A 13,524-nucleotide genomic window follows, 5' to 3' on the forward strand; every position below is an offset into this window, starting at 1 on the left:
AACGTTCACATCAGTGACAAACCTGTTTTAAATGGTCAGAACCCAGAACCTCCTTCCGTTTTACATGTACAGTATTTTTTCCCATAACTTTCAAATACACTGAATTTTCAAGGACTGCAATCACCATGTTAATCGAGAGAAGACTGGTTTCATTTGACCTGAGAATTGTTCACCACTTTGGTGGCCTTTTTTTTTTTTTTTTTTCCTGCGCCACTGGACCACCAGGGAACTCCCAGTTGTTCACCATTTTGGAAAATCCTGTCACCTATGGCCACGCTGGACGCGTGGCATTTGAGTCGCCAAGTCCACCACGCTGGGTCCGGCTGCATTCATGCTGCTGTATTAATGAGATCCAAAGCAAGTGCTACTTTGTTTTCGTTTCCCTGAGGCTGTGCCCAGGCATTTACATACTGAAATAAATGTGCTTGTATAGGCTGTATAACTTTCCTTTTATTTCTCCTTCATACTAAAGTTGGGACATTATGCATTTCAGGGGTGATTATGAGTAGACAATTTATATTGAGTAGACAAATTTCATTGAGTCAGATGGGTTAAAACCATTAGTTTAACCAGCTCCCTGATGCAACATTAGGAGATTCTGAAAAGCTCAGAGTCAACAATCTCAGGAGTCATGAAGACTGCAAAACTGAAAGCTTTTCATCCATTTTTTTTTGGCTGCACCATGCAGCATGTGGGATCTTAGCTCCCTGACCAAGAATCGAAACCGCGGCTCCTGCAGTGGAAGCTAGGAGTCTTAACCACTGGACCGCCAGGGAAGTCACGAAAGCTTTTCATCTTTGAGATGTCATGCGAGATTGTGGATAGACATTAGGCCTTGAAGTCAGTCAGAACTGGTACCAAACCAGGCTCTACCACTGGCCGTCTGTGTGATAAACCTCTCTGGTCTTACTGTCCTTATCTGTAAAATAGGTACTAAGTACCTGGCACACAAGTGCACTTAGTAAATGGCAGTAATTACTACAATGAATTTGCTGTGTACCCTTGTGCAAGTAACTTACACTCTCTGAGCCTCAGTTTCCTCCTCTAAAACATGGAGATGAAAACACGAAATCAAAATTCGGAGTCAGGTCACCCACTATTGTTGGACATTTACTGTTCTAACTCTTTGAAATCAAAACCACACAAAGCTAGAATAACTGCCTGGAAAGACTTAGAAATTAAAAGTTGGGGAAAACACAGCCTCAAAGTATCACCCCACAGGTAATGGTGGTCACTCCCTGTTATGGGCTAAACTGCATGCCCCCAAAATTCATATGTTGTAGCCCTAGCTCCCAGTACCTCAGAATGTGACTGTATTTGGAGATAGAGCCTTTAAAGAGGTGAGTAAATTAATGAGGCCTTAGGGTGGGTCCTAATCCAGCCTCCCAAAGGCCTTATAAGAAGAGGTAATTTGGACACACCAAGAGACACCAGTGCTGACACAGAGGAAAGACCAAGTGAGGACACAGAGAGAAGGCAGCCGTCTGAAAGCCCAGGAGAGAGGCCTCAGAGGAAACCAGCCCTGCCGATAGCTCGGTTTTGGACTTCCAGCCTCCAGAACTGTGGGACAATAACTTCCTGTGGTTCAAGGCACGCAGTCTGTGGTATTTTGTTATGGCAGCCCCAGCTGACTAATACACCACCTTCACCACGGGCTCTGACTCGGCACCAGATATTAAACTGCCACCCCATGGCCATGATGTGAGACTCCTAGAGGGCCGCGGCATCACTGCTGGGGTATTCCCACCAACATGAATAGCCTGATCTAATCTGGAAACAGCCAATAAACCCGGAATGTGGGACATTCTACAAAACGCCTTTCCTGGGCTTCCCTGGTGGCGCAGTGGTTGGGAGTCCACCTGCCGATGCAGGGGACGCGGGTTCGTGCCCCGGTCCGGGAGGATCCCACGTGCCGCGGAGCGGCTGGGCCCGTGAGCCATGGCCGCTGAGCCTGCGCGTCCGGAGCCTGTGCTCCGCGACGGGAGAGGCCACAACGGTGAGGCCCGCGTACCACAAAAAAAAAAAAAAAAAACCAAAACAAAACGCCTTTCCTGTCCTCCACAAATGTCCCTGTCCTGAAATGGAAAGACAGACCAAGGAATGAACCCAAGTCAAAAGATACCAAAGACAACTGTCTTCCTCTGTTTGGGCTGCTGTGACAAAATGCCATGAACTGGGTGGTGTATCCACAACAGAAATTTATTTCTGGACAGTTCTGGAGGCTGGAAGCTCAAGATCAGGGAGACAGCACACTTGGGTTCTGACGAGGGCCTCTTTGGGGGTGCAGACTGTGTCACTGTGTCCTCACATGGTGGAAGGGACCTTCTCCATCACCTTCCGGGTTAGGGCTTCAATATATGAATTGGAGGGGTGGGGACACAAACTTTCAGACCATAGCAACACCTGACAAGTAAAGGCAGCACATGATCCTGGACTGGATTTTAAACAAGGAGACAAGAAAAAAAAAAAACAGGTATAAAGGATATCTGGGGTTAGCTGGGATCATTAGACTATGGACTTAATCTTAGATAATATTCTTGCATGACTATTACGTTTCTAGAATGTGATAACAGCATTGTGATCAAACAGGTCCTACATTGTAGAAAAAAGTCATGGCTCTTGAGAGATACAGGCTGAAACATTTTGAGGGAAGTGTCATATCTCTGACTCACTTTCCAATCTTCCTCCGTAAATGTCGATATAAAGAGACAGGCATTGGGAACTCCCTGGCGGTCCAGTGGTTAGGACTCTGTGTTTTCACTGCCGAGGGCCCGGGTTCATTCCCTGGTCCAGGAATTAGGATCCCACAAGCCTCGCAGCGTGGCCAAAAAAAATCAACCGAGAGAGAGGCATAAAGCAAATGTGGCAAAAGGATACGGGTGTCCGTTGTGCTATCCTTGTCTGTTTTGCATAGGTTTAGAATTTTTCCAAAAAAGTTGAGACATAAAGTTCAAAAAATATCCCTTATCAAATTGGAAAAACAGACAAAATGCTTAAAGATAAATGAAGGGGGCTTCCCTGGTGGCGCAGTGGTTGAGAGTCCGCCTGCCGATTCAGGGGACGCTGGTTCGTGTCCCGGTCCGGGAGGATCCCACGTGCCGCGGAGCGGCTGGGCCCGTGAGCCATGGCCGCTGCGCCTGCGCGTCCGGAGCCTGTGCTCCGCAACGGGAGAGGCCACAACAGTGAGAGGCCCGCGTACCACAAAAAAAAAAAAAAAAAAAAAAAAAAAAGATAAATGAAGGGCTACAAAATTGCCCCTTAACATACCACACTTGCCCATTCCTGAAAAGCCAGTGATGGAATATACGTTTCAAAGTAAACCGTTCTTTTCACCAGAATGTCCCGCTAACACGCTACTTCTGGCCACGACGCCTGGAGCCGAATCCAATAACAACAACTACAACCACCTGTCTGAGTAAGGGGTCCTGCACACCAGTGCTGGGCCATCTCCCTGGTTTCCTCACAGTGTCCTGTGGGGGCAGGAGCTTCATGCCCATTTTACAGATGAGGAAACTGAGGCCAGGGGAAGCACTGGCCTTGCCCTAATCGACACAGCTGGTAAATGGCAGAGCCAGGACCAAAGCCCAAGTCTTTCTGACCCTACAATCCAAACTTGTTGGGGGTAGGACAAGGTTGCTCTGCTAATCCCCCAAGTAAAGCTCTGAGTACAAATCCCACTGGGGAAGAGGAGAGGGAAACAGATCTCACACGAGGGAGCTGGGACCTGGGGCCGGGGTCAGGGATGGCGTTCCTGAGGTGGGCTGAGGCCTCACGGGTGAATAGGAGGTGACCAGGTTGCAGGTGGAAAGCCTCCAGGCAGGAGGAATGGCACAGGCGAAGGGCTGGTGGCTGGATGGTGGTGAGTGAGGAGGGCTGAATGGGAATGGGTAGCAGGAACCGGACCACGAAAGGTCTTAGAGGCCCAGGGAGGATCTTGGGTTTCCTCCTGAGGGTGCTAGGGAGCCAAAGGAGGATTCTGAACAGGGGAGAGGAGCAGATGTGTAATTTAACAGCACCCCTCTAGTGGTCTTGTAGGGGGAAATCTGGAGGAGACGGAGAGCTGGTCACCAAGGAGGAAGCTGGAGGTCAGGAAGCAGATGAGCTCGGGATCCAGGGCTGGTGGGATGGTGAGGACATAATTCAGGGTCCATGGACACTTGGGCAAAGATCCAGAAACACATGAAGTCTCCATATTGGAAAGGCACAGGAACCAGGCCTCTCAGAAATCACTGGGAGAGACGTGTATGCAACCTCCCAGGCAGGGCAATTTGGCAACAGCCGTCAAATTATCTTTGACGGGCAATCCCACTTCCAGAAGTTGTTGGGTTTTTTTAACTTTTTTTTTTGGCCACGCCATACAGCTTGCAGGATCTTAGTTCCCCCACCTGGAATCGAACCTGTGCGCCCTGCAGTGGAAGCGTAGAGTCTTAACCACTGGACCGTCAGGGAAGTCCTAAAATGTGTTGCTTTTAACTTAAGAATATATCTTGGAGCTGAGTTCACATCAGCATGACTGAAGCTGCCTGATTCTCTTTCCCATCTCATCCCGCCGTGTAGATATAGGATAATATATTGTGCAAGTCTCCTATCGGTGGACATTTTGGTTGTTTCCTGTTTCCCGCTATTACAAGCAGGGCTGTAGAGAACGACTTGGTTCATCTATTATGTCCTTCATGTGTGTCACTCAGTTAACTTCTGGAAGGGAATCTGGTGGTCCAGTGGTTAGGACTCCATGTCTCCACTGGCCTGGGTTCGATCCCTGGTTGGGGAAATAAGATCCCGCAAGCTGCGTGGCACGGCCAGAAAAACCCAAAAAACAAAAAAAAACCCACACATTTTATACACACACGTGGACGCGCGCTCCCCTTTATGTACAAAAGGGGGATAGTATGTACGTATGTATATATTTGCCTGTATAATCATTCATCATAAAATACTCCTGAAAGGCTCCATGAGATATTGATAACAATGGTTACCTCTGGGTGGGGGGGGGGAACCCGGAGCCAGGAGTGGGGGACTTTTGTTCATTTTAATTTAATTTAAATTATGTTAATTTAACGTGACTCTTCATATTTTTGAACGTTTTGATCCACATCATATGATTCAAAATTTTAAAACAAAATAAAGGGCTTCCCTGGTGGCACAGTGGTTAAGGGATCCCCCTGCCAATGCAAGGGACACGGGTTCGAGCCCTGGTCCGGGAAGATCCCACATGCCGTGGAGCACCTAAGCCCCAGCGCCACAACTACTGGAGCCCGGGCTCTGCAACAGGAGAAGCCACCGCAACGAGAAGCCCACGCACTGCAACGAAGAGCAGCCCCCGCTCGCTGCAACTAGAGAAAGCCCGCACAGCAATGAAGACCCAACACAGCCAAAAATAAAAAATAAAATAAAATAAAGATGGGTATAGTTGAAAATCTTGTCTGTACCCTACCATTCAGCACTGCCTCCAAAAAAAAATTCACCTGTATTTGTTTTCCTTTCCAGAGTTTCTGTATGCAAATACTAGCAAATACAAATTGAAAATCTTTTTTTCCCCTCTTTTTGACACACACGGTAGTACAGTTTACCTTGAACAATGTGGGGAGTTGGGTAGGGAGCACTGGGGCATCGACCCTGCCTGCAGTGGGAAATCCACCTATAACTTATAGCTGGTCCTCAGTATCCGTGTTTCTGCGGTTCCGCCTGGGGGGATACCAACAACTGGGGAATCGTATTTACTGTTGAAAAAAATCCCCGTTTAAGCGGACCCACCCAGTTCAAACCCATGTTTTCAAGGGTCAACTGTATAATACCCACAAAATTCTGCACCTCAATTTAAACAAAATTAATATATCTTGGAGATAGATACTTCCACATCAGTACCTAAGGGACGGCTTCATTTAAAAGTTTTTCTGTATTAACTGTATGTATTTATATTTATCTGCACACTTACACAGATATATTTGCCCCTGCTGCATAGGATTGCAATCAGTAGATGTATCGATTATTTCACCAGTCCCCTGATGATTAACACGGAAACTTCCAATTCTTCTCTATACAAACAAGGCTGCAAGGGAGAACCTTGTACGTCCCTCTTTCACCCAGATGCAGGCACATCTACATGATAAGTTCCTAGAAGTGGAATGGCCCGGCCTAAGAGTAATAATGATAATAATAATTATACTAGTAATAGTAGAAGCTATCTCAGTTGAGCACTCACCATGTTGGAGGTACTTGGCGTGTATGAGTAACTCATTTACTTCTCCCAACAACCCAGGTGCTTGGTTATTATTATTATTCAGTTTAAAAATTTTTTTTTTGGTCATGCCACAGGGCCTGCAGGATCCTAGTTCCCCAAGCAGGGATCGAACCCGGGTCCCTAGCAGTGTAAGCGTGGAGTCCCAACCACTGGACCGCCAGGGAAGCCCGTATTACCCCATTTTGTAGAGGAGGAGGCACAGAGGGACCGAGTAACCTGCCCAAGGCAGTACCTGGATTCGAATCCACATGCTCTGATTCTTAAGGCCTCACTGGTGAACCGGGAGGCTACCAATGATAATTTTGACCAATATTGTCAAATTGCCGGGAAGAAGGCCTTTCTTTGAATGCCCTTGAAATTTAAGGCCAAGTGACAGTGGTATCGTCCGCTCCAGCAATAGCAAGAGCAATAATAATAACCACCATAAAATACATGAATAATGAAATACATGCATATGAATCTCCGGGGCGGGGGACACGCGAGTCCCACCGCCCCTGGTGCCGCCCCCGCCCCCGGTGCCCACCTCGATGGCGGGCAGCGTCTTGCTGGCCTCTGTGCTGCTCTCCCCGAGGATGCTGCCGGCCGAGCGGCCCTCGCACTCGTAGCGGAAGCGCATGCCGCGCTGCTTGGGCTGTTCGGTGATGACCAGGTGCGGCCGCGGACCGGGGCCCGGAGCCGGGGGCACCAGCCGGCCCAGGGGACAGCCCCAGGGCGGCGGCGTGGCCGGGGGCGGGGGCGCCGCGGCGCCCAGGGTGACGGTGCTCAGGGAGGCCGCCCCGCGAGACACCAGGCGCGGCAGCCCCTCGCCCGGGCCCGGCTGCGCCCCCTCCAGGCCGAAGCCATTCTCCTTGATGTACTCGTCGATGATCTCTGCGGGAGAAGCAAAACCTAGGGATGACTCTGATTGTCAAAGAAAAGGCTTTTTTTACCCCCAGACTTGTGCTGCTCTCGCCTTTTCCCGTCCGTTCATTTCTTCAAGACATATTTCTTGTGGGCCAAGGGCAGGGGCGTCAGCTCCAAACACAGAAAAGCCCCTGCCCTCCTTCTTGGAAACAGACGCCTAGCGTCCCCCAGTTCTTGAAGCCCCAAACCCCAGGGGTCGGCCTGGTTTCTCCTTCTCCTGCACCCTCCTGTCCAACTGCCTCCGAAACAGCTCCTGAACCCATGCCTCCATCACCTCTCACCTGGATCAAGGTAGAACCAAGTCACAGGTACCCCTGCCTCCATCTTGCCCCATTTAATAACGAGAATAACAGGGGGCTCTGCCCAAGCCGTTCCCATCTCAGAAAGCAGCACCACCATCCACGGTGCTCAAGCTGTAAGGATGCACATCTTTATCAGCTGCTCACGATCGCACATCTCCTACGTCCAATCCATGAACGTCTCCTGCGTCTACCTCAAATATACATTTACGTTCCCACCACCTCTCCCCACCCCCACTGCTTCCTCCCTGGGCCACCCGCCATCATTTTCCATCTGAACCACTTCTCCTGTTCCCCACCTCGCCTCTTGCAGTCTATCTGCCAAACACAGCCAGAGGGATCTGATGTCAGACCCTGTCCCCTTCTGAACGGAAGCCTCCAGTGGCTCCCATCTCCCGAAGAGTCAAAGTCAACACCTTCCCCACATAAAACTCTCCCCAAACTCCACTCCTCTCAGGAAAACAGGACAAAGACAAAACCCACACCCCCGACCTTGGCCACAGAGCCTTCTGTGGACGGGCCCCCTCTCATCATGCTCTGGTCTCTTTTCTGTCACTTGCACCCACCAAGCCCGCTTCCGGGCATTGGACTGGCTCTTCCATCTGCCTGTTCCACGCTTCCCCCCATTCAACCCATGCTGGCTCTTTCTCATCCTTCCGGTCTCAGCCCACCTCTTCAGAAAGGCACAATCTCATGTGTTTTCCCCAGGCCTCTTCCTGTTTATTTCCTTAGCCCAATCTAACATTATTTTGTTCTTTATTCCTTTTCCTCCTGTCTCTGCCACTAGAGTATCAGTTCCAAGAGAGCAGGGACTTTGGCTCGTGGCTGAATCCCCGGTGCCTAGAACAGTGCCTGGCATGCAGCAGGTGCTCAATACAACTCATCAAAGGAATGAACAATAGTTGTAGTAACAGTAACTAATATTAAAGACGGCTGGCATAATGCTGAATCTTCACTAAGTGTCAAGCATTGCTAAGAGCCCTGGGAGCACATGACTTTGTTAAAATCCCCCAGCAGTCCCAGAAGTCGCACTGTGACCTCGTCCCCAACCAGGAAGGCCAAGATCCCTCTCTGTGAGCACTTGGACTCCCCAGCCTCCCCCCAGAACTGCCCTGTGATACTCACCCAATTCATCTGTGGAAGGAAGAGAAAGAGAAAGGTGAGGTCCAGGAAGTGGTCAAGACTTTCATCTTTTAAGACAGATTCCCCAACCCCATCCCTTCCCAGAACCCTTCCCCCTTCCTCCATCCTGGGAAATCCTGGGCTCTGACTCCCTGGGATGTTAAGCCCTAACCCCCATCTCTCCCTCCTGGCCTACCCTCCCCTCAGCTCCCAATGTTGGGGTCCCAGGGTCAGGCTATCCTCAAATGCCTCCCCCCAAAAAGCTTTAGACCAGGGATTATGAAGCAGTGTTGAGAATCTAAGGAAAAGCCAAAGGTCTCATCACCAGGAAAAAAAATGGATGCCCCAAATTCTAAACAAAATGTGGGGGTGGACCCCTCCCTAAAGCCCACCCTAGACCCCGGGAGATCACTTCCTGGTGTCTGAAGATCGAGGAAGGCTGATCCTTCACTTCTAGGCAACCACCTCCCTCTGCATCCCACGCCAGTCCCCAGCGGTCCCCAGCCATTATCCGGGATTTGCCCCTACTTCCTGAGGGGGGAATGAGAGCAATGCTGGGGAAGCCCCTTATCACCTCCCCAGGAAAGCTCAGCCCTGGAAGGGACCGTGGAGGATGGAAACCAACCTCCCATCCTTCCACAGACAGAACGAGGGGAGCCCAGAGGGAGCAAGCAAGCCTGTGGGGTCGCACAGCAAGGGAGGGCAGACTGGGGCCAGACGCCCCATCCAGGGTTGCCTGCGCTGGCCTCTGGCCACTGAAGCGTTGCCAACCTGCCCTGCTGCCAGACCTGTCCTCCTCCTCCACTCTCGGGGAGTGGCTCCCAGCAGCCAGACCTTTGCTCCCTGGAAAGCAGTCTTCCTGCCCCGCTTATCTCATGTGATCTGTGAAGTCACCGGGGTGGGGAAGACATCCCCACTTGGTAGATGGGGACACTGAGTCTGGGCGAGAGGAAGGGACACGCTACAGATCACCGGCAGGGCCAACTTCAAGTCACTTCCACTTGGAAACACCTTCCCAGGCATCCGTGCTGGATGACCTGGGAATCCAAAGATGAGTTAGACTTTGTCTGAGCCCTCAAGGAGCTCCCAGGCTGCGAGGGGAAACTGAGGCCCGGGCAGCTGTGGCTGAAGCTTTGTACTGCCTCAGTTCAAATCCTGGCTCTGTTCCTTGCTAGCCATGTGGCCTTGAGCCCATTACTTAAACTCTTTTTGCGCCTTGGTTTCTTCATCTATAAAATGGACACAATAATAATGCTTGTCTGGTTGGGCTGTTTAATATACGGGAAGCATTTAGTACTGCCATAATAGTAGACGATACATAAATGTTGGCTGCTGTTGGGTAAGGTGTTGGGAGACATTATTTTGTGGATGTGGGTAAATTGCTTCCCCTCTCTAGGCCTCAGATTGTCTGTCTATAAAATGGGGAGGTTGGAAGACATGGTTTCAGAGCACGGGGTGTGGAGTCACACAGATGTTAGTTTGAATCCCGGCTGTAACTTCTGGCTGTGTTGCCTTGGGAAAGTTGCCTAACCTCTCTGAGCCTTCTTCTCTATAAAAAGGTCTGATATATCTCAGGCATTAGCATGAGGATTTAGAAGCACACTGGGAAATTGCTTAGCACAGGGTCCGACCACTTCAGGCCCTCCATAAAACTTAGCCATTATTATTATTATCTAAAATCCTCTTTCAGCCAGGAAATGTTAGGGACTTCTTCTCTTTATTCAGAGCTCAGCTCAAGTAACAACCTGCCCCCCTCCCAAACTCCCACACAAACTTGCCATCATTCAGGGCCAGCCAGGATGGGCCACACTTAAGCAGCCGTCTTTCATGCCTCAGGGCCTTTGCACAGGCTGGTCTCTACCAGAATGCTCTTCCTTCAGATCTTTGCATGCCTCCTCCTCCACTTTCAGATCCCTGGTCAAATGTCACCTCCTAGATGGGTCTTCCCTGACTATTTTATCCAAGATAGCCCCCAGAACCCCCACTCCAGTCACTCACAGTTAGGTGCCTTGGTTTTATCATTTTCATGGCACTGGCTAGGATTTGACATGATCTTATATTAGAGTGATTCATATCTGTCTCCTGTAGACTGTGAACACCAGAGAGTAGGAAACACATCTGCCCCATCCCCACTATACACCCAGGGCCCATCAAAATGAGGGAAAATTTCCCTCCCGCTCTATCTCAGTCATTCTCCCATCCCCACCATTCTATTTAGGTGTCACTGATCCCAAGATTTGTTTAGGGCCTTTATCACATTTATAATCCTACATTTAATTCATTGTGTACACATCTGCTTCCACATCTAGGTAGGGAACCCTATGAGGACACAGCACAGCACTCACTGCTGAGTGCTCAGCACTGCCCAGCACAGGGCCAGGTATGCAATTGGAACTCAATAAACATCTGTTGAATGGATAACATCAGAAATTACTCTCAATTGAAAGAAACCAAAGATCTAGGTCTTGGGTCAGAAAAGTCTCAACCTTGTTCTTCCCCAGAACCAGTGCTTGGCAGTACCTGTTCCCAATGCCATCTCCCACCATTCACTATCTCCCAAACTTCCAAACTTCTTAGAGGACCCACAGGGCCTCCTCCACAGCCATGCCAGCACTTCTGGGGTCCATCCCAAGATTTTACCTCCAGAGAAAGGTTCAGACCCAGCCCACTGGGGCCACTGAGTTTTCCTGGTGGCAGGACTCAATGCCTGCCCTCCAAATTCCAGCACATTTATGAGAGATGATGTCATCCTTTGGCCATGCTTCTGCATTTCCTTGGGCACCACTGAATTTTGGATGGCACAGGATGAGGGGCCTTATAGACTAGTGGTACTTCAGCATCTCTTGGGAAGTTGCTAGAAATGCAAACTCTTAAAGCCCATCCTGGAGCTACTGAATCAGAAACTCTGGAAATGGGGCCCAAAAATCTGTTTTAACAGCTCTCTGGGTGACCCTTAACTGTGTGCCAGACACTGCTTTAATACTGTTATTGCTTTAATACTGATACTGTTTAGCTGTATCAGCTCATTGAATCCTCTCGGTCCCTCTGAGGCACTGATATTATGCCCATCCTACAGATGAGAAAAACTGAGTCCCAGAGAAGGGAAGTGACTTGCAGTGAAGGGGTGGTGGCACCAGTATGTAATTATTACGCTCTGCACTACCATAGTGAATCTCTAAAGAGGACTCTCTTAGAGAGTGAATAGGTGGTTAGCTTTATTTGCCCAGCTCCTTATCACCCGGGAGGTAGGGGCATCTGGGGACCCCATCTCAACGGGCAGGGAGGGATACAGGCTGAGGAAAGCTGAGGTAGACCTCCGCAAAACCCCCAGACAGAGGCGTACACAATGCCACCTCCACATGATTCCCCCTGCCTCATCCTGAGCGTGCAGATGGGCCGGAACTGTGGAGGGCTGCTCACCCGTGGTCCTGGAAACGGCGAGCGAGAGCGAGGAGAGGTCCGCGGCCCCTGCAGGGAGGGAGGCTTGTCTCAGGAGATGATGGAAATAAGGCAGGAGAACCAGAGAATCTCCCAAGCCCCACCCCGTTCCTCTCCTGTCCCCGTCCCTTTAGAGCATGCCCCTCACCCTTATAGCCCGCATGGTCCGGCCTTCCTTCCTTAACTCATGGACAGGTTCCCTAGTTCCTGTCAGTCACCCCACCCTTCATCACACTCAGGCCCTGCTCCTTCTCTCCCTTAAGAAGGCTGAGAAGGGCCTGGAGGAGCTCTTCTCAACCTCAGTTAGGAAAGCCCCCACCCTCTTCCTTATTTCAGGGTCAGACCCTACCTCTTCACTTTTCCAGTGTCAGGCCCGTCCCCTTCTCCCTCAGACCCTGCCACTTCTCTCCAGAGGCAATCCCCACCTCCCCTTTCTTCTCTGAGTCAGACCCCGCCCTCTTTTTTTCAGAGCAGGCCCTCCCCCTTCTCTCTGCCAGAGTCGGGTCCGCCTCTTCTCCCTCTCCGAGTACGGCCCCGCCCTCCTATCTCCCTTAAGGCCCGCCCCTTACTCTGAGTAGGTGAGACCTTGCTTCCTTCTTTGAGTTAGGTCCCGTCCTCTTCTCTCACTCGTGGTCAGGCCCCGCCCCCTTTTGTGGGCCAGGCCTCTCCTTTTTCTCCCTCTCGGTGTCTGGCCACGCCCAGTCCCTCAGGAGCAGCTCCCGCTCCTCCTTCTCCGAGTCAGGCTCTGCCCCACCCCTCTCGTAGTCGGGCCCCGCCCCCTTCTTTGCCTCAGGGTCAGGCCCCGCCCCCTTCTCACTCTCTAGTGGGACGTCTCTCTCTTACCTTGGACCGGACCCGGTTACCATCCTCTGCCTCCTTCCTTCCCTTTGATATAGTGTCCCCGGAACCCTCACACTCTCCCCGCAAAACCCCTAAGACTCCTGTAGGAACCCCCAGACCACTCCAGGACCCCAGGCCTCCCGCGTCTCCAGTCCCGCCCCAGACTCCTCTCCTGAACCCCGGCCCCGCTTACCCAAGGCCCCCAGCTCCGGCGCAGCGGACGATCTGGCGACGCGGCGACTCGGCATGGCCCAACCAGTGGGGACTGACGGCCCGGAGGCCAGCCCAGACCAAAACACACACACGCGGGCAGGCCGAGCGGCCAGGTGGCACGGTCCAGCGGACGATCGCGGGTCGGGAGAGCGACGCAAGGGCTGGGGCCGCAGGCCGGGCTGGACGCGCGGCGCCCGGGGCTGCGGGGGGCGCCGGGCCGGGCCGGGCGGGCGGCGGGCGGGGGCGGGGCGGCGGAATTCCCCGGCGCCGGCGGCCTGCGCGCTCATTGGCCTGCACCCTGTCGTTACGTCACGCCAGGGAAACGGGAAAACCCCCACGCGTCACGTGGCTTCGGGGGCGGGGCCGGCCGGGAAGAGAAGGCCGGGAGCACAGGAGGGGCCCGGCCCGCCACGACGCAGATTGCTCTGGTTGAGACCACCGAGTCCTGCTTGGGGCCACTCACAACCT

At 51.7% G+C, this 13,524-nt stretch overlaps 1 protein-coding gene across 1 annotated transcript in view; it reads right to left on the minus strand.

The window, feature by feature from the left end:
* RELB (RELB proto-oncogene, NF-kB subunit) overlaps positions 1 to 13,269 on the minus strand; it is a 29,527-nt gene extending 16,258 nt beyond the window's left edge. The window contains exons 1-3 of the mRNA XM_067018606.1: positions 13,037 to 13,269; positions 11,986 to 12,033; positions 6,765 to 7,111 (exon numbers count right to left, since the gene is read on the minus strand). Coding sequence (XP_066874707.1) covers positions 6,765 to 7,111; positions 11,986 to 12,033; positions 13,037 to 13,091 — 450 coding nt within the window. The 5' untranslated portion in view covers positions 13,092 to 13,269. The remainder of the gene's footprint in view (positions 1 to 6,764; positions 7,112 to 11,985; positions 12,034 to 13,036) is intronic.
* Positions 13,270 to 13,524: the final 255 nt, after the last annotated feature.

The sequence above is a fragment of the Kogia breviceps genome, chromosome 18 (genome assembly GCF_026419965.1).
Source record: "Kogia breviceps isolate mKogBre1 chromosome 18, mKogBre1 haplotype 1, whole genome shotgun sequence".
NCBI classification, from domain to species: domain Eukaryota; kingdom Metazoa; phylum Chordata; class Mammalia; order Artiodactyla; family Physeteridae; genus Kogia; species Kogia breviceps.